Here is a 24,985-nt window from a genome sequence, read left to right as displayed (position 1 = left end):
CTAAAGGCTGAAGAGATCAAAGGCTTTCAAAAGGACCATTTGTACCACTGCTCCCCAGGTCCTTAAGGTTGAAACCAAATGTGAGCTCTCAGATGTATTGAAGTCTACTTCCTGGAGTATTTATGACTGAATTAATGGAAGGGATGTGAGGAAAAATTGTATTTAGTCTTTCAACATAGAGGCATGTTGCTTCTAACACTCATATAACTATCAATTTCTCAGCTCATGGCTAAAAGTTTCCACCCCTTGTCAGCCACCTTTGTACTTATGTATAGGTTTGTGTTATTAATACTTTGTGTGTATGTGTGTGTATGTGTGTGCATGTGTGTGCATGGATGTGTATGGGTGTGTGTGTGCGTGCATGTGTGTATGTATGTGTGTGTGTGTGTGTGTGTGTGTGTGTGTGTTTAGCATTAAACAAATTTATCCTTTTGCACAATACAACTGCTTTACTTCTTGGTCTTTTAATGCTTTCTACAGGCCTTACTTCTTCCAAAATTTACTTCTATAATAGATTAATGCATTTCACCAAGACAAGTCTAGTTGATGTGCTTAAGACTCTTCCTTACCGTTCCAATTACATTCTTTTTTGCTCATTATTTTATCTACTAATATCATGTACCATTCTCTGCTCATCCTAGAACTGAGGATGAGTTAGTGAAGTGGTAAGGCTGTTAGCATGGTAGTAGTATATAATCTCTGGGCTTTAGCTGATCCTCCTGATACTAAATCACATGCACATGAAGCTCTTCATTTGTCCTTCTGAGAAAATGTAAGCTCAGAACACACAAGGATCAGGTCCATCAGGATTCAAAATGCCTAACTGGCAGATGGAAAGGTTACACAATGTATCAAAAGTGTTATTTTTTTCTTCTTGTTGATGAACAACTGTTTCACTTTCAGTGTAGATTAACATTTTTCAATGGGAACAGACAACCAGACATGGATACGTGAGTTTATCCTCCTTGGCCTGTCCAGTGACCGGGACACACAAGTCTCCCTCTTCATCCTGTTCTTGCTGATGTACCTGGTGACAGTATTGGGGAACTTCCTCATTATTGTTCTGATCAGGCTGGACAGCCGACTCCACACTCCCATGTATTTCTTTCTCACCAATCTGTCCCTGGTGGATGTGTCTTATGCCACCAGCATAGTCCCCCAGCTGCTGGCTCATTTTCTTGCCACACACAAAGCAATTCCATTTCTTAGCTGTGCAGCCCAGTTATTTTTCTCTCTGGGCTTAGGAGGGATTGAGTTTGTCTTATTAGCGATGATGGCCTATGACCGTTATGTGGCAGTGTGCAATCCGCTGAGGTACTCTGCCATAATGCATACGGGACTTTGCTGTAGAATGGCAATTATATCTTGGGTCAGTGGCTCCATCAACTCAGTCATGCAGACTGCCATCACCTTCCAACTGCCCATGTGCACGAACATGTACGTCGACCATATATCCTGTGAGCTTCTTGCTGTGGTGAGGCTGGCCTGTGTTGATATCTCTGTCAATGAAGTTGCTATCACCGTATCAAGCATTATTCTCCTAATGACCCCTTTCTGCCTGGTTCTTCTATCGTACATCCAGATCATCTCTACTATCCTAAAAATCCAGTCTAAAGAGGGAAGAAAGAAAGCCTTCCACACCTGCGCCTCCCACATCACTGTGGTCGCCCTGTGTTATGGCATGGCCATTTTCACCTACATTCAGCCCCACTCCAGCCCCTCTGTCCTTCAGGAAAAGTTGATTTCTCTATTCTATGCAATTTTGACACCCATGCTGAACCCCATGATTTACAGCCTAAGGAATAAGGAAGTGAAGGGGGCTTGGCAGAAACTACTGGCACAATTCTCTGGCTTCACACTAAAACTGAAATCCTGAGTAATCTTGAACAACATTTAAGAAACAGGTTTTGCTTCTGTGTTGTGCACCCAACTCAGATGTGACAATCACTACCATTGAGACAAAGATGTGGCTGATTCTGCTAGGGCATGGGGTGTGAGATGTGGGTATATTTTTATGCCACAGTAGAGTGTACACTGGAACTAACCTGCCCTGTCACTGAAATCACACCATTACTCAATCTTGATTTATACAGCATGACAATTTCAAAAACCCATGAACCTTTCAAGTTTTTGCATTGCTTAATGGCACAAACTCTTTCTTGACTTTTCCCTTGTACACAAAGTATCCTAAGTAAGTATGTATAGCAATAACTTTCAGAAAACTTTATGGTATTTCCAGGGAGCTGGAAATTCATTTTCAGGCCGGTAGACTGAAATAATGCAAACTCTATGTAATCAGAGACAGCTACTGAGTGAGTCAAAATTTGTAAGAAACTGTTGTTAAAGCCTTTAAGATGTTAATGTGTATAATAACCATCTACACCTGGCACCAATGGCTTTCTGTTAACAGGAACAACTGAAGAAACAATTAAGCTTACTTCATCTGTAAAGGGATCAACCAGTGGGTTTTATATACTAGGTTACTATACAGTAATAGAAACCTTTAATTTTGAGGTATTAACAGACCGCCCTCAATGATTTCAAAGAGACTATTGCATTTATGTAAAAGGTGTCTATGTAATATATCAAATTGGACTAATTGCTAAGAAATTTACACATCCTTTCTCTAAATTGTAGAAGAAAGCTACGTCCCAAAACTATAACAAAATGTATAAAAACTCAGTAACAATATTTCCAAAAAGAAAGCTGCCTCTGCCAGAGTCAGAGTGGTATTACCTACATAACACCTACACTTCATTATCACAGAGGAAGACACAGGAAGAGGCCGTATCCTGCCAGCTGGGACTATTCCCTTGAACACGTTTGAAACTTTTCTCTATTCCGTGATGTTTTCCCTTAACAGCTGCTTCCCCACTTTGTCCCAAGTCGTTATGTGAAGATGTTTCCTACATTTATTACTAAGGAAGCAGAAATAGTGAGGGAGGTGTTTATATAGTGACAGACCAGCATAGTCCCACATTCTGCTAGATTTATATTTTTTCATTTTGTTTTATATGGCTTTTAAGTCTGTATTTTTTTCATGGATTGAACCTGTTATAAATTCAGATATTTCTTGAATTGACAACCCTTCTGTGTGTGTGAAAGGCCTTCTCAGTAAAAGGTGGAAAAGTATTATTCCTTCAGTGAGAAGATGAAACAGTGTTTTAATAAAGTCACTACATACAACTTTTCAAAAAGTTAGGAACTGAAAGGTACTTCAAATTAAAACTTTATCTGATGATTATTAACCATAAATGATCACCTGGGTTTTTTCTTTTAAAAATCACAATTACATAGAACTTATTATTCAAATAAAAATCTCAGCAAAACAAATGTAGGGCAGTAGCTTACTAAGTCTCTGAAAATCCTTTAAATTATACTGTTATACCTTCTAATTCCCCTTTCTCAGCACTGGAATGACTTGTTCAATAGCACTATCCGGTTTATTACAGTTGAACTTTCTGTGCAGTCAGGACATTTTAATGACATACTGAGGGAAGACATTATTTCCCACTTTTCACACCTATTATACTCAGATAATCTGAAGGGTTCTAGTAGACCTGAGCACAGCAAACATGGTTCTTTCCCCATTTCCTCTTACTTGCTAAAGTGTTAGATTACAGTCCTAACATAACACTAGTCACTAAGGTCTATTCCCCATAAGGCTGACTACTATGGTCCAGCTATCAAAGTACTGAAGTTCAGAAGTTAAAGCCTCCTTTTGGTTACCTTAATTGACATGTTCAATCAAAGGAAACCAACTCATCCTAACATGGACTTTTCCCTTTTCTCTTTATGAACTGTCATTTTTCTATGTGCCATGTCTGTCTCCAGAGACAGTCATTTGTTTTTCCAAGGCAAATATCGTTTTTCCTTCTCTTGTTCTCTTCTACCTTGTTCTTCATCTCCAGTCTTTGTTTCTTGCTCCCTGTCCTTTGTCCTTCTTGGAGCTTTAAGAAAAAATAGGAGAGACACATGTACAGGACACTCGTCATGTTTATTAGCTATGACATGGTGGTCCGGGTAAGCTATTTTCTAGAGAAGGTGTCTTCAGGTAAACATGGGGGGGGGAAGCTGTAGTTATCTGTTTTCAAATATATACTGATTAATTGTCTATAGACACTTATACTCTAATGCCAAGGTCAGCTTTGCCATTTCCTTTGAGCCTGACTCATGTGGAGAAATGGTATTGCTGATTTACATGGTCTGAGTCTTGGTCTCCACAACATGACTGTGTCCTTGCCACCACTGCACATTCCGTCACATTTTCACCCACTCAAAACTTCTTCCACTCCCTACAAAGTAGAATTTTTTTGGATGGTAACAACCATTTGATAAGAGACACACATTACACCATGCTTTTTTATTCTCTGTACACTACAACAGTTGCCAATATTCTGTCAGGTAGGGATGAGATTGTGTGTTCCCCTTTCATATATGTGGAGATTTTTGCTGCTTTGGTCATGGCATCACATGGCTGTGAATTCACATGTACACCGCCTCTGTCATGACGAGTCATTGTTTCCCAGAAATCATTCACTATCTTTAACTATTTCCATCTTTCTTGTTCCTTTACTTTTTTTCCTATAATTTTGTATTTTATTTTAAAATGAGACAAAAACAAAAAACTAAGTATAATTGGTGGGTTGAATTAGAACAATTAGGAGGTCTATACATACTGTAAGAGTTTTTGAGGGATTAAAGCCCCCTTGGAATGTTGGGGGGTTGTTTGTTTGTTTTTTTATTGGATTTTTAAAAAACTTACATTCAAATGTTATCTTCTTTCCCAGTTTCCCATCTGGAATCCCCCTATCTTGTCTCCCCTGCCCTTGCCTCTGTGAGAGTGCTCCACCCCACCCACTCATTCCCTCCCATCTCCCAGCCCTGGCATTACCCTACACTGCAGCATTGAGCTTTCACAGGGCCAGGGCCTCTCCTCTCATTGATGCCTGATAAGGCCGTCCTCTACTACATATGTGGCTGAAGCTATGGTTTCTGTTTGGCTAGTGGGTTAGTCTCTGGGAACTCAGGGTGGGGGGGGGTATCTGGTTGGTTGATATTGTTGTTCTTCCTGTGGGTTTCCAAACCCCTTCAGCTCCTTCAGTCCTTTTTTTCTAACTCCTCCATTGGGGACCCTGTTTATAGTCCAGTGGTTGGTTGAGAGCATCCAACTCTGTATCTCCCAGGCTCTGAATTTGTCAGGCTCTGGCAAAGTCTCTCAGCAGATAGCTATATCAGGTTCCTGTCAGCATGCACTTCTTGGCATCTGTAATAGTGTTTGGGTTTGGTGGCTGTATATGGAATGAATCCCCAGATAAGCCAGTCTCTGGATGGCCTTTCCTTCAGTCTCTGCTTCACACTTAGTTTCTGTATTTCCTCCTGTAAATATTTTGTTCAGAAGGTCTGAAGCATCCAACTCCTTGGTCTTCCAACTTCTTGAGCCTCATGCTGTCTGTGGATTGTATCCTTGGGTATTCCAAGCTTTTGGGCTAATATCCAGTTATCAGTGACTGCATACCATATGTGTTCTTTTGTGATTGTGTTACCTTACTCAGAATGATATTTTCTAGTTCCACCCATTTGCCTACGTATTTCCTGAAGTCATTGTTTCTAATAGCTGAGTGGTACTCCATTATGTAAATGTACCACATTTTCTGTATCCATTCTTCTTTTGAAGGACATCTGGGTTTTTCTAGCTTCTGGCTATTATAAATAAGGCTGTTATGAACGTAGTGAAGCATGTGTCATTGTTATATTTTGGAGCATCTTTTGGGTGTATGCCTAGAGTAGTATAGCTGGGTCCTCAGGTAGTTTGGATGTATGTCCAACTTTCTGAAGAACTGCCAGACTGATTTCTAGAGTGGTTGTTTGAGCTTGTAATCCCACCAACAAGGAAAGGGTGTTCCTCTTTCTCCACATCCTTGCCAGCAATTGCTGTCATCTGAGTTTTTTATCTTAGCCAATCTGACTGGTGTGACGTAGAATTCCAGGGTTGTTTTGATTTGCATTTCCATGATTACTAAGGATGGTGATCATTTCTTTCTTTCTTTCTTTCTTTCTTTCTTTCTTTCTTTCTTTCTTTCTTTCTTTCTCTTCTCTTCTCTCCTTCCTTCCTTCTTTCTTTCCTTCTTCCTTCCTTTCTTTTTTTTACTGATTTTATTGGATATATTTTATTTACATTTCAAATGTTATCCCCCTTTCAGGATTTCCTTCCATATCCCCTATTCCATCCCCGTTCCCCTGCTTCTATGAGGGTGTTCACCCACACAAGCACCCCTTCCCTTCTTCCCGCCTCGACATTCCTCTACACTGGGGCATTGAGCCTTGGAAGGACCAAGGGCTTCTCCTCTCATTGATGCCCAAAATGGCCATCCTCTGCAATATGTGCAGCTGGAGTCTGTTCATGTGTACTCTTTGGATTATGGTTTAGTCCCTGGGAACTCTGGTTGGTATTGTTGTTCTTATGGGGTTGCAAACCCCTTCAACTTCTTCAATTCTTTCTTTAACTCCTCCATTAAGGACCCTGTTCTCAGTTCAGTGGTTGGCTGTGATAATATACCTTTGTATTTGTCATGGTCTGGCAGAGCCTCTCAGGAAACAACTATACCAGGATCCTGTCAGCATGTACTCCTTAGCATCAGCAATATTTTTTGGGTTTGGTGGTTGTATATGGCTGGATACCCTGGTGGGCCAGTCTCTGGATGGCCTTTCCTTAAGGTTCTGCTCCAAACTCATCTACATATTCCCTCCTGTGAATATTTTTGTTCCCCCTTGAAAGAACTGAAGAATCCACACTTTGGATATTAGACCTCTATCTGATGAAAAATTGACAAAGATCTTTTCCCTTTCTGTTGGTTGCTATTTTATTCTTTGTTTTACAGAAACTTTGCAATTTTATAAGGTCCCATTTGTGGATTCCTGATCTTGGAGTATGTGCTATTTGTGTTCTATTCAGGAAAATTTCCCCATTAGCCATGTGTTTAAGACTCTTCCCCACTTTCTCTTTTATTAGTTTGAGTGTATGTGGTTTCATGTGGAGGTTCTTGATCCACTTGCACTTGAGCTTTGAAAAGAGCAATAAGAATGTATCAATTTGCATTCTTCTACAGGTTGACCACCAGAAAGGCTTCTTAGCCCTAAGGTGGAGATTAATATAGATGACCTATTTAGACTAGAGCAATGTACCATATTCTATTCTGTGCACTTTTACCATTTGTGATTTTCTGTGTTGGTAGTCATCTACTGCAGAAAGATGTTTCTTTAATGAAGACAAAGAGCTACACAAATTTATGCTTATAAAGATAAATATTTATTGTATAGTTTAGTACTATATACATTCTGCTGAATATGTATAGTAAGCTCTCACCTAGGGCCTATAAGCTTACCAAGTCAAGAGCTATTGATGCAGTTAACAGTTTCTGGCATTAGTTATATCTTTTGTGATGTGTATTTCATCCAATTTGAAAGTGGTGAGTTATTTCCAAAACATTACTGTTACTATTAAACTACTGTAACCTATGGATTCCTAACAAAAACTAATACCTAGTAACATACTGCACTAAATAATGTTTTGTAGTTGAGGCAACCTATGCATTGCATATTATTCAGGACCATTTCTGATTTCTCTAGATAGCTGTTGTCTTTGCCATCAGACATTGTGAAAATGATGGGTAAGGGGCACTCCTTACATAGCTTCAATAATTTGTTAGTGAATGTAAGAGTTGAAAAATCTAACCTTTTAAAATCTGTTCATTACAAAATGGAGAAACTATTTCAGCACTATTTTACCTCCCTTTTGCACAGGTGGTACAGGTTATGGTGAATCAAAATTTTGCCTTTCTCCATAACATTTATTATATGGTATATCAAATGAGATCTGTTTTTTAATTGTCTCTATGAGCTTACTCATGTAAACTGATCTAACATATCTTAATATATCCCAATAATTATCTGCATGAGACCATCCCCAGAGCTCTGGTGATTCTTTCTGGAAGGTAGCTGAGGGTACAGAGCTTTGATCCTGTGTGTGTGTGTGTGTGTGTGTGTGTGTGTGTGTGAGTATTTTGTTCTGCAAGAATAAATGTTGCTTCCTATATTTTACCTGTCTCTGTCTAAGTTATTCTAAGGCCAGAAGCCACAGACCTCAGGTAATTAATACCCAATTATTAAACAGCCGGTGGGTAGGGGTTAGGATGAAGAGGAAAAGTTTTACTTCTTGTGTTCTTATCTCTACAGGTTTTCCACCTCCCCCTACTCTAAGGCTGTGTGTTTATTTAACTCCTTGTCAGAGAAAGTCACTTGCAGGAAAAGCCAGACACTTTGAAAAGTGATTCTGATCTTTATTTCTAAAAGAAAGAAAAACAGGGAAAATCCTCCCTCTAAAAAAATTATCTGTATCTATTGCTTTTAGCAGCTACCCTGCATCTCTTCTATTCTTCTACCTTTGTTTCTAATTCTCCTGCTGTAGTTTCTAATTCTTCCTCTGTCTATAGTAATTACTAATAAAACATAGGTTTCCTTCTGCCTTACACCATTTATGTTCCTGGATGAAAGACATATACACACTAGCATTACATTTTAGTATGCCTTACTCAGCACAATTGCTAGGCAACCACTGGTAGAATCTACCTTCCCATCGATAACTTTAAGCAATCAGTCACTATTTACTATGTTCCACATGGGCTGCTCTCAACTGCAACCAGGCAGCTCTCTGAGCCATGTTCTCTTGGACCATAGCCCATGGCAGCTTCCACTCTTCTGTTGGCTTTTCTTTCATGATGGCTTCTTTCTTCTCCCCTCCTCCTGGTCTCCTCTTTCTCTAGTAACCCTCAAAACTCATTCTCACCTATTTCTCTTCTGCCCAGCTATTAGCTATTGGTATTTTTATTCACCAGTCACAATTAACTGGGGGCATGCTTACTTTCATTCAGACTCTCTTGCTCTTGCGACAAACAGTTTTGAGGGGCCCAAGTTCCCATTAGAACACACACAACATTAGACCAACCCACTACATTGGTCTCCTTAATGTCATTATTTCTAGTTTTTGTACTTTTTAGGAGAATAGAACACATGGTATTCCAAGCATCTATTTCCATACTTACACAAGTTCAAACAAATTCAAATCATAAATTGAATAAGAAGTACCAAAATAGATGTTTACCTGTTTTCACTAATACTAATTATCTAACTAAACATTCATTACCCTCCACTAAATTCACAGGTTCGTTTCAGTTAAAAAGTTAAACTTCCTCAAACTGTAGGTTGCAGATTTATCTGAGTCACTATGACCTTTGCTTTACAGAAGCTTTCCAGTTCCACGAGGTCCCTTTTAACACTTCTTGATCTTAGAGCGTGAGCTATTGGGATTCTGTTTAGGAATTTCCCCCCTTGCCAATGCTTTCAAACCTCTGTCCCACTTTCTCTTTCATTATATTCAGTGTATTTGATTTTATTTTGATGTTCTTGGTCCACTTGGACTTAACTCCATATCTAATGGAGGACTAATATTCAAACTGAATAAAGAACTCCAAGAAGCTAACCTCTAAAAAATCCAAACAACTCAATCAAAAAGTGGAGTATAGCAATAAACAGAGCATTCACAAAGGAGAAATCTTGAATGACCAAGAAACACTAAGGCAAATGTTCAAAGTCCTTAGTGATCAGGGAAATGCAAATTAAAATGATCCGAGATCCACTCTACACCGGTCAGAATGGCTAAGATCAAAAACCTCTCCTAGGTCGTTTCTGACAATTATCATTATAAATTTTCAAACTTTCTTGTATTTTGTGAAATTCTGCCTATTTCAGTTTCTTATTGCTGCAATAAAAATGTACCTCAGCCTTTGGGACTTCAAACAATATAAAATACTTGCCTCCTAGCTTTAGAGGGCAGAGTCCATAATGGATTTCACTGGAATGAAATTTAGATGTGATTTCTGCTTTTGCTTTCATCCTGAGCAGCACCCACAGCAGAAAAGAAGCTGTCACTTGCATTCTAACTTAATTTTTCTGCTATTTATTCAATTAGAAGAATAAAATTAAAAGATTAACCAATTTACACTGAATTCTGTTTATCTGTTGAATTTGAAAATCAGGAATTATGGCAAGCTCCTTTACATAATGAAATTGTTGTCTTCCTGTGGCCAGTATCACACTTATTCAGAAAAATAACGAAAGAAACTTGTGGTTGTTAAGATGGAACAAATACTTTGAGCTTCAGTTAAGACTGCCATATTGTTGGCATTTTATGGGTACAGTGTCTATGCCATGTCTAGAAGACACTGTCTCACAGCACGTGCTCTGGTTCTCTCACTTCCAATCTTTCTGCCCTCTCTTTCATGATGTCCTCTCACTCTTACTTTGCATGTAAGTGTGTCAGTTGGGCTTGGGAACAACAAGCTCAATTATTCTGTAGATTTTACAAGCTGCATAGAGTTGGAATGGCGCCTCTATCAATCGGAAACAAACATATTTTTTGATGAAGGATGATACATACATATATATGTGTGTGTCATATTGACATGTTATATATGCACATATATAAACACGTGTATACATATACATAAATATATGTATAATATGATATTAACACATCAATACAATGTTAATTTATTATCTAATAAATAATATCAATTTATCTATTAATATATTATATATGGGGTTAAAGATAAATATTTAGGACAGAGAATTATATTGATTTGGGAAAATGGCAGCAGTAAGTTGTAAGGAGAAAACTAGGGCCTATGATCTTCTTACCAGCCAGGAGTAGTTGGGTAGGTATACAACAATAGGCATGAATTCTAACTTATTGAGTGGGAGTTACACAAGTTAGATAACTGTTGATTATCTTTAAGAAAAGTAGTACCACATGTAGGCTACCTTTCTCAGTCAGTCATGGTTATGATTCATAAGATTTATAGCTGGATAAGATTATGGATTGTTTTTTTTTCCCTTAGCAGCTTGCATAACACCTTCAAATACTATGAGAGCTAGTCTTCACAGCAAGAACTTCCAAGTCAGTTCCAGTTTTATTCTTCTACATCCTGTGTTTGAGATGTATAGTATCTCTAGCAACATTCTTTAGTTCAGAGAGATGACCAAGTATAATAGCAATAGCCTGTATTATTTTAGGAATCTCTTTGATACTCCTGGTTAAAAACTGAGTTTTCCATGCCTGACACTAAAGATTTTGTTAAACTGTTTATGATCCTTGAAGAAAGAATTATCACCCCATTAAAAAAATAACACACATACACACCATACACATGTATATATGAGATATATATTTATTAGTATATTTCTTATATTAATAGTATATATTAATACAGTAATAAAATCACTGCTACTAATATAATGTTTTATTAATAGATGATATTAATATAACATTGATATGTGTTAATATATTAATTTAATAATGCATTAATTAATACAGTGTTGATATGTTATATATTAAATAAATAATATAGTAATATATAATAAAATATATTATATTTATAAAGTAAGCTTGCAACTATTCCCAATGACTTGTTCTAATGTCCTGTGTTATTCATAAGTCCCCCCCTTACTTAAAGTTTCCAAATTCCCTCCTCTTTTCCTATTCCCATTTATAAACTTCTATAGTAACTCTGTCCTGTTATAATTGACTAAAGTTGAGCCTAAAGAATGGGTAGTTGTTTGTATTATTTACGTATAGAATCCTATCTTCTGAGTGTTGTATGGAATAAACAGAGAAAAAATGGTCAAAGAGAGAGTGCTTCTCTCTTTTAATTGTGGGCAAAATGCACAGGGTTCAGATCAAGGGAACCGAGTTTCTGTTGGTGGAAAGTTCTAGGTCTCAAGACACTGACTTGATAAGAGCAACTAAAAAATGTCATACTGTAGTCCAGCAAGAAAATCTTCACATAGCACATATACTGCACAATTTCAGCTCGGTGGTACCTTTGTAAAATAAAAACATATTGCTGAGGAGCCAACTTGGGGTTTTCTCTTATACCATGGAATGTACTTACCTGTGCATTAGTCTTTATGTAAACTCTGGGATGACATTTTGTACTCTGATCTGAGAAGCATAAGGGCAAGTGATGAGGACTAAATTTTTATTATACAATTTAGTGATTATAAAAAATGTCGTAACCTCTTCAAATAATCTACATGAAAAACTTTCATCAATGACATTAAAAAACAGTCTAGTAAGTCATTCCTATTTTGGGACTGTTAGTTTCAGCAATTAGTGTGCCTTTGATCATGTAATGAGCTCACAGCTTGGGCATACTCACTTTAAATATCCTCTGTGCATCAAGCTAGCACTGTGCTAGATGCAGATAAGAGCTGTTCTTTGATTTCTGGCAGCTCACAAATGAATCAACTTTCAGAATTTTTAAGCGTTATCAGTGCATTTAGTATTATTTTAGTTTGTTTAAAATTAGACAAGCGTCATGGTTTTATCATACATTTTAAATTATACTCAGTAGATTTATTAAATTTTTTACTGGGTATGAACTTTCTACTCAAAATACTCTTCAGATTGTAGAAAGTAATAACAACTCCTATTAAACATGGTTTCACTAGTATTACCTTATATATAGTAGGCTTATGCTTTTGCAAATTTTACAAGTTTTGAAAATGCACACAATTATGTATCATGGATCATCACTGTGATGAAGATATAGAGATGTTTTATTCCTCCAAACATACCGTCTTGTCTTTCAAATGCTATCTGCTTCTTTGAGCAACATTCTCTAGAAACCACAGTTCAGGCTCATGCAATTGCCTTGTGTAAAAATTTATATTGTAAAATATATGGCTTCATATTTCAGAGTCTGCCTTCTTTAAGTTAGCACATTGCATTTAGCACATAGCATATTGATATTGCAAATCACAGTCGTTGTTTATTTTTTTTAATTGCTGAATGATCATCCATTTCATTGTCTTCCCACAGTTTGCCAGTTTACTACTTAAGGGCACATTATAATTACTGCTAATATTTAAGAATAATGAAAGAACTTTGGAAAGCATTCAGCAAACTTTTCTTACCTCTGTGGGATGAAATAAATTTGGACATAAGAAGTGATGACCAGTTTGCTTGGCAAAGGAATATTTAACTTCTCTAAAAGTGTCAAGCTATTTTTAAAAGTTGTTACACAAACTGAAAATGTGCATGCTAACTGTGTTAGCAACTACTGGTACCTCTGTGAAAACAGCTGTCCTGGCCAGTTTCACATTCTCTAAAGGTCAGAAATAAGTGTCAAGTAGTTTCTCTTTGAGGATATATTTTGCTGTGATTAAAGAATGATAACGTTGAATACTTTATTCTGTGCTACTCAACCATCTGTAATACTTTGAGATGTCTGTTAAATCTTCCACACAGTTCTAACTGTAATTTTGTTGTTTTTGAGTTCTGAGAATTTGTTAGATATTTTGGACACTTATTTTATGAGATGTAATATTTTTATTCTTTTAAGAGGATCAAGAAGCAAGCTTTCATTTAAAAAGCCTGAAGGAGCTGAAAGGGTTTGAACCCCAGAGGAAGAACAACAATATCAACCAACCAGAACCCCCAGAGCTCCCAGGGACTAAATCACCATCTAAAGGTGTACACATGGAGGGATCCATGACTTCAGCTGCATATGTGGTAGAGAATGGCCTTGTCAGGCATCAGTGGGAGGAGAGGCCCTTGGTCCTGTGCAGGTTTGATACCCCAGTGTAGATGAATGCCAGGACAGGCAGTTGGGAGAGAGTAGATGGATTGGTGGGGGAGCACCCTCATTGAGGTGGGGTGTGGGGATGAGATAGGAGGATTCCAGAGGGGAAACTGGAAAAAGGGATAACATTTGGAATGTAAATAAACATCCAGTAAAAACATATATTTCTTTTTATATGTGTGTGTTGTACATTCTTTGCAGTAGATGTCTGCCTGATAACCAGGAAGACTAGCAAAGAAGACACTGGTTCTCCTGAATCTAACTTATCAACAAATGTGATCCAGATGTGAGTGCAGGGAAATATACCCAGTATTCTGGCAAGGGAAGCCAGTGCTCTTAACTGCTGAGCTATCACGCTGGTCCTAGAGGTTTTAATTTTGAAGAAAGTAAGTAAATGCTTTATATTCGTGATCACAATTTTGATGTCTTATTTGGAAAAGCAATTTATTAACCAAAGGTCATATTTCACCAGTGTGTAATTCTCTGCTTCATTACATTTGAGTATCCCAACTATTTTACCTGCCTGAGGTATTCTGAGGTATGCTGTACATTGTGTTCAGGGTCAAAATCTAGGATTCTTGTTTTCAGGTGGTTGTCTAGCTGTTTGTTACCATTGCAGAAAAGTCAACATTTTCTCCATTAAATTTTCTAGTCTTCACACTTTTCTAAAACTCTGTATTTCACTGGAAGCAGTTCACTCAAATTGTATACTCAGTTACCCAAAAGAAGCAATTTCTCTCTTTTATGTCACTTTTTGCAGTGCCAAATTCATGAATCAATAGTAGCGTGTCTTTCATGAATGCTTCTGGAAGGAAATGATTCAGTTTCTACGTAGATATTTAATAGGTCACTTTCTGTGCAAGAGAGACTATTTAAAGTGGGGAGAACAGAAAGAATTATGCAGTGAGTGAGTAGGTGAGTGTGTATGTGTGTTCACATGTCTAGGGGAGTGCATGTGTGTGTGTGTGTGTGTGTGTGTGTGTGTAGGGGAGTGTGACTGTGTAGTATGTATTTGTGAGTGTATGAAAGACTGTGTGTGTGTGTATGAGAGAGAGAGAAGGTGTGTGTATGTGTGTGTAGGGGAGTGTTGTATGTATGAGAGAGTGTGTGTATGTGTGTGAGTGTGTGTATGAGAGAGTATGTATGTGTGTGTAGGAGAGTGCTCTATGAAAAGAAAGTAGTGGAAAAGATTATTTTTGATGTTGGTGTTATTCATCTAGTTGGCTGAGACATGGAGTCAGAGTCTCTCCTAGTCAGACTGCAGCGCTGTCAGTGCTGTTACAATAGCCCTGGGATCGGCCTTTCTGTTTATAAATTTCAGTCCAGGGTGCTTGACCCCCATTGTTTTGGGGAGGGTGGTGAGGCACAATATCATGGCAGTAGGAGCACAGGGGAAAGGAAGTAGCTTACAGGAAGCTTAAAGAGTTAGACTGCAGTTCGGGCTTAACATTCAAAGATTTCCCCTAGTGATGCACTTCCTTCAGGCAAGGCCCACCTGTTAAGGATGCTTCCACCATTCCCAAATAGCCTCTTTTAATATTAGTTTGGTTCATTATTTCTCCTTCCATGCTTTTCCATGTAAACCATAAGACTATTTTTGTGTATTTACTCAGGGCTAAATCTTTTCATGCAAAGCTATTATTTTTGGACTTAAATTGTGCTGTGAGACATTTCCTGCTCTACCACCATCACATCCACCTATTGTATTCGCAACACGCTCCTCAACAGAACAGAGGAAGAGATCTGTGCTTCCAGAAGCTAAAGCAGGGACCTCCTAGATATAATTAAAGAGTATTGTGTATTTTCACCTGCTTTTGAATCAGACCCAGGCACCCCTCCACAGAACACAAGCACTCTGGGATAATCTATTTGTGTTGTTAAGATGATATAAAAAATGTCAAAAACCTGATTTACTTAAATGGCTTAATTTAAGTGGAATTTGAGAAGAGAGAGATGAGGAACAGCTTTCTTCCTGGTTAGAAAGGACAGCATGGTAGCCTTTGAGATTTGGGAGTGGTGACAATTAACACTTTAATTCCAAAAGCTCCTGAGGGGTTCTGTCAACTGCAGGTCGCCAGGGTAGCCTCTCTACCACTTTATTAGTGTTGTGAGTGAGCCCACTAGGGATCATCTTTGAGCTCCCCTCCAGTAGTTTTTGTAAACAAGTTCCAGGGGATTTCCAAGTCATGGAACCCAGGAGGCCTGAGGCACTGATCAATGTGGTCCACCACTGTGTACGCATAAAGCATCATTTAGAACACAGGTTATGCTGCTAAACACTAACACTGGAGAATTTAAATACAGATGTAAGGAGGGATCGTGTAATGGGAGCAGATAAGTGGACAGAACCATTAGTTCTGTTTTCTCTGAATCCATGGATCAGACATATAAACTGCTAATGATGAAATTCTCTCATCTTCGAGAATATAGGAAATGCAGTGAAAACATTTAATTTTACTGAGGCTTGGGGACATTGTCACACTATGAGTATGTCAGAAACTTTAGTACTGATAAAGAAAAAGAGTGAACAGTGGTTAAGGAAAGAAAACTATTACTCACCGGAGTCACAAATATTGTAAATAAATTCTTTTTGACTATTAAGAAGAAATATTTGGGGGGAAAGCATAGGTTGATATAACTTGTAAATAGTTGTAGACAATCATGAATATATAGTATGAGAATGTTATATTTTCAGAAAAAAATAACTGATCAATTACTTTAAATTTCTTATCTCAAATATTTTACTGAGCATTGGTATACAAATATTTTTGCTTTTTTTCCTCAACAGAAATAATAGAAATGTAAAATGAAACGAATTGTCAAAGTCATTAGTATTAGAATTTGAATTCAAAATAGCTTTGTGGTTACCTGAATATTTGAGTCATATTTTAGGAATAATTTTATTTGTTTCTTTGAGTCTGAATCTCATATTATATAGGGTGACCCCAAACTATGTAGCCAACAATAATCTTGAACCCATGATCTTCCTTGCCCATCTCAGTGTTTGTTCTTGACTGAGCTGTTGGAATGTATTCTGGAAGTTTTCTTGATGAAGATATTTTACTGCAATAATGCACCCGACAAAAGGAATGCTAAATATAAATCTAGCAGAGATGTACAAAATCCAACATGATAAAATAGGTCAGCGATGACAGATTTCAAAACTTACTGTTTGAGACATAGGCATATAATAATTAGAGTCAGTTTATATAAAAAAGCAGGCACACAAAGTCAGAGCAAATCCAGGAAAAAAAAAAAAAACCCAAAACAAGAAACACCAGTGCTCTTGGTATATAAAGTCATTTTTGAGATGTCACCCACATAAGTGGCCCTGAGCTTCTCTGTATCTCAATGTAATGATAACAGAAACTTGACTGGGATAGATACTGTCTGCCTATGCAACATATGCAGCCACAGGTAGGACAAACCTTTCCGTGGATTAAAGAGCAATTTCCACTGACAATTCAACTGTATGAAGGTAAGATTCTGGTTTATCATAACTAGCATGAGAGAATACCATCTGTATAGTTCCTATGTGGTATGTCTGCATTCAGTTGCACAGCTGAGATTGTAGAAGTCTCCAAAGAGGAGGCCAACTGTGGCTAAAACCCACTGGAACATCAGCAAAGCTACTGTAAAAGCCATTTGTCTTATGAAAAGAACTTTATTTTTTTCTCTAGCTTTATGTTACACTCCACGTAACAGTACAGGGAACTGTCACTGTAGCATGGCTGATAGATAAATTTGTGCTCCTCACTTTTTTCTTATTGTCTATTTGAGGTTGATTCAAAGTATATGATCCTGTATTCTTTGCATATGGAAAGTATTGTTTCTCTGTTCTATTCCTGAAGGATGGAACACTGAAAAAGCCATTTGTATTAAACCAGGAGGTATCACCAAGTCAATATGGAATGAAGACTGAGATCACAAGTTCTCCAAGTTGGACATCTACGAGAAGGACAAAATGCTTTTTCATAGGTAGATACATGTTATATGTAAGGTAGGCACCTGTCATGTGGGTCCGAGTCTTTAAAATGGAAGCAGTTCCTTAGGCCCAAGTCCTGGTTGTATCCTTTCTTGGATATATCAACTGAGTGCTGTGCCAGCAAGACGTGAGAAAAACTAAGTTCAGTCAAGAACTGGTAGGAAGACATCACAAACAGCAGTGTGAGAAGAGATCCCCAGAGCCTATCTGGTGATTGTGTGTTGTGATCAGAGTGAGCATTGTTAACTAACCTCTTGGTAAGTGTATGAAGACCAGAGCTCTCATCTTTGTCTTCATGCTCATCTCTTCATGCTTCATCTAAAGTCTTATTTATATCAGAGTCTGGATACGGTCAGGGGGTGGTGGGTAAAGAGCTTTCATGTTTGAAAGTCCTGTACGTTTTTGGAAATATGTCCTTCCTTCTTGGGGATTATACAAAGATTTAAAGAACTTGGCATAAATAAAAACCCATTCAAATATCATTTATGTACACCAGAATAGATGAATAATGCCTGGTTCTGTGATTGTAAAATATCAAATTTTAACACCAAGCCTTTGCTTGAGGATTTTCCACTCGAACTATGTTTGACTGTATTTAAGATATTGGCTTTCTTTATTTCCCATTAAATTTCTTTAAAGATTTGGAGATAAAAAGAGGAGTCTAGACTGACGTCCATATCTGCTGGAAAGCAAATTTATTGCACCTGTGATAGGAAGTTCACATTTCATAGATGAAAGATAGAGACAAATTCAGAAAATAGAGGCAGTAATGTTTGAAATCAAACTTCACCTGCTCTAAGTGATAAAACACTAACCAAGGTTTGATGGCAGCTTGCATACTAATATTCTGGTGTGCTCCTGACCTTTGGGTGACATCTATTTTTATCTAAAAAGGTCATAATGTGGTAGTAGATTGAAAAAGCAAGAGAACATTCAGGAGGATGAGAAAATTTATCAAGTGAATTTTAAAATGACATTCAATCTGTTATCATTTAGACTACATTTCTATGACAAATCTTGCTTCAATAGAAGAAAGAAGTATACTTAATTTATTGAAGAAGTTGATGGATTTAAGTTAATTATTTTTAAAATTAGGTATTGAGTCATGGAAAATTGTTCGAGGAATCTGAACAGCTTTTGCATGTGTGTCATTGACAGAACATTTGGGTCTTGATGTTTGCTGTAACCAACAATTACTGAATAAAGCGAGAATCACAGGGTGATAATTTTCTCCCGCATGAAACAATGATAAGAACTTAGCTGAGAAAATTGTGCATTTCTGGTAACACCTCTCTCTCCTCTCCCCATCTTCTTTCCATTGTCATGTCAAGCTCCAGCTTTTCTCTGGACCTTCATGTATTATGGCGCATCAGCAGTAACTGATGGCTGAGCACAGTGGCTTCTTCTGAACCTTCACCTCACAAAGCTCAAAGCTCTCACTTAATACTACTTCATTTGTAAATGCTCAGCAACGAAAAAATGGCTCCACACAAGCATAAACTTTAACCAGTAAAACAACTTTGCGAGGTCAGTTTCTAAGGTGTATTTCAACTGTACTTTCTAAACTACTGTATTTTAATTAATAGGGCTTAGTGAGTATTGTACTTTCACCACTGGTCTCAAAAACAGACAATCAAACAGACCAGAATTCCCCCTACCTGGTGCTATATCCAAGGACACTAACCACCAAATTATATCCTTCTTTCTTCATGTCTTGTTTCAGGGAGGTGTGCTTTGAAATTTGCCAATTATGAAGACATGTAAACCAAACAAAAATGAAATGCAATTTTATCATTAGTTACACTAGGCATAGATTTATGACGAATGTGGATTCTTGACAATGACAGGGAAGCAATGACAAATTGCCCCTGCACAGGAGGTTGAGTTAAACAGCACACAGCCTTGGCTGCTCAGCACTCATTGTGAGTATCAAGTGTATTTCTACCCCTGTATTAAGACATCTTTGCTTCCTTGTTTGTATAGACAAATGAAATAAAGTCCTAATAGTTGTCCCTTAGCTACCTGAGTTCATGAGAAAAGAAAGTGGACAGAGACTAAAATTGCTGATAGCTGAAAAGATTAAGATCTGTTTTCATATGGGAAAAATTAGACATGGATTGTAGAAACACTTGCATCTTCACTATGAAATTAGAATAAAAGTCACACATACTTTCTCAGTGAGCCCAATGGAATGCTGAAATAGTACTTGCCGACAGTTGTGTTAATGTTATCTGACCAACAATCTTTTCTCCTTCTTTTGTCACACATTCTGTATTCTTTACAGACTTCCAAGAGAGACCCTAGAGCATAGAAAATGGGTTTAACTGAATATTAACTGGGGGGGGGGATCTGAAGATTTAGTCCAGTTGTTAGTGTGCTTGGCTGGCATGCATCAATCCCTGGATTTGATTTCCAGAACCACATAAACCAGGATTAATTATACATATCTGCAACATTGGAACTTATAAGACAGAGGCAGGAAGAGCAAAGGTTCAAGGACATCTTGAACTACAGAGGAAGTTCGAGGCTGCTGTGGCTGCAGATACTATTTCAAAAAGTAATCTCTTGAATTGGGATCAGTGTTACATGCTAGCCATTGAGTATCTGAACGAGGATAGTGAGCTTTAGGCCAATCCACTCAAAACCCCAAATTTACCTAAAAAATGAAAAACATTTAAGAATTAAAAGAATTTCTACAAGCAGGCAACAGCTCATAGGTAAGCAAATAGGAGTCTCAATAGAATAAACATAATTAAAATCAATGAATATATCAATTGACTACATTTGCCTATATGCAAACTGTTCAGTAAAATACTTCTCTAGAAGAAATACCATATGATAATAATTGGTATAATTAGTAAAATAAAGATAACATAACAAGGCTAGATTATGAGTTGTGTGAACACTCTCTAGGATAAGTTAAATTTGCAATCGCAGAGACATTTTAGATCTCTGTAAGGGAAACTATTCACAAGTGTTTGGATCATGTATGGCTTAGGTATTGCTTTGTCATTTGCCAGCTGAGAAAGCTGAAACCGGAAGTTTTCTACTTTTAGCTCAGAGACCCTATCATGACCACGGTGCTTCATCTTTTTTCTCCACCTCCCATTTGTCCTCACATTGCACACGCCAGTAACCAAGGCATCGGTGAAGAGACGGATGTTCAGTTCTAAATATATCTTTAAAATGTCACATGTTCACCCTGTGTTTTTAACAGCATGCTATATAATTTTTTTTTTTCTGAAAAGCACCCACTGAACACACATAATAAGGAGAGAATTTGTTTCCTGGCAGTGTTTTTGCCAGGGTTCCTGCAGTATACTTATTTTGGACACTAGGGGTCCTTTCTATTTAATCTACACCTTGGGTGTCCATTCTTCCTCCTTCTCATTTGCTTTGTTTTCAGCTCAATTTCAGATAACAAAATCCTAACTGAATTGGCTTAGAAAGGGGAGAATATGGAAACAGAGGCTCCATTGTGGAGTTTCCTTCCAGAGCACTAAGAGTTTAAGAAACTGAAACCTATCAAGCAAACTAAAGCTTTGACAGGTTTCATTATTTTTGTGTTGACTTTTAAAACTGGAAACTGCATTTGTTTCTTTATCCTTCCCAAGCAGAGTATTGTTACACCCCCAATTCTTGTAGCATACAGCCAGTGAAGGTACCCACACATCCTCCCAACAGGTATTTACATTTGTGCTTTAATATACTTGATTTTTATTTTATAACAATACTTACCACCAGACAGAAATCAAATACCTGGTAAATAAAATTAAATAAAATAAAAATTAGAAAACCTGATAAAGCAAGGCTCTTGGATTTCAGAGCTTTCTACAAATCCATGCCCATTTAAAGTCATGTTTCTTGAAGTTTACTCATGCATTTCCTCGAGGGAATTGCAGTGAATGCATTTGAGGTAGTTTTAATCTATTGTTCTTATCTTAACCATCTATCCTCTTATTGACCACTGTCAACTCCAATATTCTATTTCCCCTTCCTGAGAATAAGGGAAACTAGTAATGACATAGAACAGGAAGAACTTTTCTGCTTCATCTCTGGGTTATAGTTACCCTCTGGGAGGCATGTCAAGTCATTATGAAGAAATTGACTTATATGCATGCAACAGTCAATAAAAAGTATATTATAATTAAGCATATTTTCCAAGCCCTACCAATAATGTCTGATTTTTAAAACATGTGGCAGGTCATATGCATTATGTATTCTTAGAAACTTAGGGCCTTCTTATTTGATTGCTTGTGTTTTTATTCATGATACTCTTTGCAGATCATTGTTTTAATGGAAACCAACAATGAGACACAGATGCATGAGTTCATCCTCCTTGGCCTGTCCAGTGACCGGGACACGCAAGTCTCCCTCTTCATCCTGTTCTTGCTGATGTACCTGGTGACAGTATTGGGGAACTTCCTCATCATTGTTCTGATCAGGCTGGACAGCAGACTCCACACTCCCATGTACTTCTTTCTCACCAACCTGTCCCTGGTGGATGTGTCTTATGCCACCAGCATAGTCCCCCAGCTGCTGGCTCATTTTCTTGCCACACACAAAGCAATTCCATTTCTTAGCTGTGCAGCCCAGTTATTTTTTTCCTTGGGCCTGGGTGGGATTGAGTTCCTTCTGCTGGCGGTGATGGCCTATGACCGCTATGTGGCCGTGTGTGACCCTCTGAGGTACTCAGTCATCATGCATGCAGGACTGTGCACCAGGCTGGTCATCACATCTTGGGTCGGTGGCTCCATCAACTCTCTTGTGCACACTGCCATCACCTTTCACTTACCCATGTGCACAAATAGGTATATTGATCACATAGCTTGTGAAACCCTTGCTGTGGTCAGATTGGCCTGTGTGGATACTTCCTCTAATAAGGTTGCAATTATGGTTTCTAGCATTATCTTGCTTATGACACCTTTCTTCCTAGTTCTTTTGTCCTACATCCAGATCATCTCCACCATCTTAAAGATACAGTCCACAGAGGGAAGGTGGAAAGCCTTTCACACCTGTGCCTCTCACCTTACTATGGTTGTCCTGTGCTATGGCATGGCCATTTTCACCTACATTCAGCCCCACTCCAGCCCCTCTGTCCTTCAGGAGAAGTTGATGTCTCTGTTCTATGCTATCTTGACACCCATGCTTAACCCCATGATTTATAGTCTAAGAAATAAAGATGTTAAGGGGGCATGGCATAAACTTTTAGGGAAATTCTCTGCATTTGCATCAAAACTGTCAACTTGATGACTTATGAGCATCACTGAGAAGCTTCTCAATTTTTTCATTCAAATCCTAAATAGCAGACAGAATCTGCAACACTTTGTCAACTAGGAAGTAGACAGAAAAACATGTACTGTTTATGTCATGTTGGAGACTGAGTTTTTATGTTGAATTTTGCTTCATCCAGATGCAACCTGGAGTTATATAATGTTTTATAGAGCTTTTTTTCACTTCTACAATGTAATAATTGGAAATATTTACTGCTTTGTTTGAAGTCATGAAGCAGAGGTACTTATATCAATACATTTTTCAGAACAGGCTGTTGAGATTCCAATTGAGATACTGGAATCATGTTCACCTTCAGAAAGACTCACTTGAATTCTAAACGTTTCTGAAGTAGCAAAGCTTGTAAGTGGACCAACACTGAGGAGAGCTGTCAAATATTATTAACATGCCTTTATGCAGGAATAATTACAAGCAGATATTACATCTCACTGTAAGAGTTAACAATGTTTAAAAACTAAAAGATCTAACCATCTACCAGAAGATCAACTGAAAGATTCTATTTGAATGTACTAAGTATAGAAAGGTATTGTTGTCCAAGTACACATTTGTTTCTGGCACTGATTGGAAGCATTCAAATGACTTGAAAATATTTGACGACATATAGAAGGGCTTTTGATGTTAAGTGTCAAAATTGACTAATCTCTAAAAAATATTTGTACTCTCTTCTTCTGAACTATTGAAACATAACAATCAAAAATGATAAGATAAAATATAAACTATCAAGGACACACTTACTTTTAGAAGGGGTTGACTCTTCTAACAAAGATGAATTTGGACAGTTGAAGTACTTTGATTGGCTCTGTTAATGTTTCCTTCATGTCTGTGTATTAATCTTTTCTTCATAATCTCTCACATTCACAATAGGCCCTCAATGTCTCATCAGTAAGAAAAAGTGAAAAAAATAGTGCAAAATAAAAGAAAAATCATATTTAAATAATAAATAGGGGCAAATATGATCATGGGTGAGGTCTTCTCACTTCCTTGAAAAATTCTACATATTTTCCCCAGAATTTCTTCTTTATAGATAGTAATTTTTAGTTGTTATATCTGTCAACTTTAGTGTATCATGTAAGGCTTTATACACAAATTAAGACCCATTTAACCTGAACTAATTTCATGTTTGAATTGTAAATGTACAATACTAATATAATCTCAAATCTTGAGATACAGATAGACTTCCCTAAATATGTAAATGGTAGCCAAATTTCTATTGATTCTAATTTATATGACATTCCTAAAATTTCACATTATATGGTTCTTGGAACCATATTATATGGCACAGTCTGGAGAGGAACACACATGCAGAATATGGATGACAGACAATGAATATCTATAATGCACATGATAAATTTAAAGTGAGAGAAAAGCCATTTAAGATGATGGAAGAAGTATCCACATAAATGGGCCTTTATGATGAGACCGGAAACAGGGGAAGCAGTTATTGAGATGACAAGAAAAATCTAAAGATGCAGCAAGTGTTCAAGGTTAATGTCTATTGTCAGAATTTACATCCTGGAAACATAGAGCACAAGAGAGTAAGAAGATAAAGAAGATAAAGTAGGTAGGTACTGTCAGATCTGGAAAGGCCTTGGATGCCAAACTGTCTTCTAATGTTTGTCTTAGTTAAAGTTACTATTGTTGTAAAATACTGTTACCAAAAGCAACTTGAGGAGGAACAAGTTTATTTCACTCACACTTCCACAGAACAATTCCTCATCAAAAGCATTGAGTGCAAGAACTTAAACAGGGCAGGAATCTGGAGGCTGGAGCAGATGCAGAAGCCATAAAGCAGTGTTACTTAGTGGATTGATTCTTATGGCTTTCTCAGTCTCTGTTCTTATACAACCCAGGACCACCAGTTCAGGGTTGCCCCACCCACAAAGGGCAGGACTATTATCTATCAACTGATAATTACGAAAATGCCCTACAGAGTATTCTTACAGAAGCATTTTTCTCAATAGAGGTTCCATCCTCTGAGATAACTCTAGCTTTTATCATGTTTGCAAAA

The 24,985-nt window shown here is 37.5% G+C and overlaps 2 protein-coding genes across 2 annotated transcripts; both read left to right on the top strand.

Moving 5' to 3' along the window:
- Positions 1-922: 922 nt before the first annotated feature.
- Positions 923-1,876, top strand: LOC308432502 (olfactory receptor-like protein OLF3; the record flags this gene model as incomplete). Its single annotated transcript, XM_080932272.1, has 1 exon — positions 923-1,876. The coding sequence occupies one exon, from the start codon at positions 923-925 to the stop codon at positions 1,874-1,876; it is 954 nt and encodes a 317-aa protein (XP_080788398.1).
- Positions 1,877-21,981: 20,105 nt separating this feature from the next.
- LOC308432543 (olfactory receptor-like protein OLF3) lies at positions 21,982-22,935 on the top strand (the record flags this gene model as incomplete). Its single annotated transcript, XM_080932322.1, has 1 exon — positions 21,982-22,935. The coding sequence occupies one exon, from the start codon at positions 21,982-21,984 to the stop codon at positions 22,933-22,935; it is 954 nt and encodes a 317-aa protein (XP_080788448.1).
- Between the last annotated feature and the right edge of the window lie 2,050 nt (positions 22,936-24,985).

The sequence above is a fragment of the Micromys minutus genome (genome assembly GCF_963924665.1).
Source record: "Micromys minutus genome assembly, chromosome: 18".
Classification (NCBI taxonomy): Eukaryota; Metazoa; Chordata; class Mammalia; order Rodentia; family Muridae; genus Micromys; species Micromys minutus.
The sequence above is the reverse complement of the archived record's forward strand: the minus strand, read 5'-3'. Positions and strand labels throughout refer to the sequence as shown.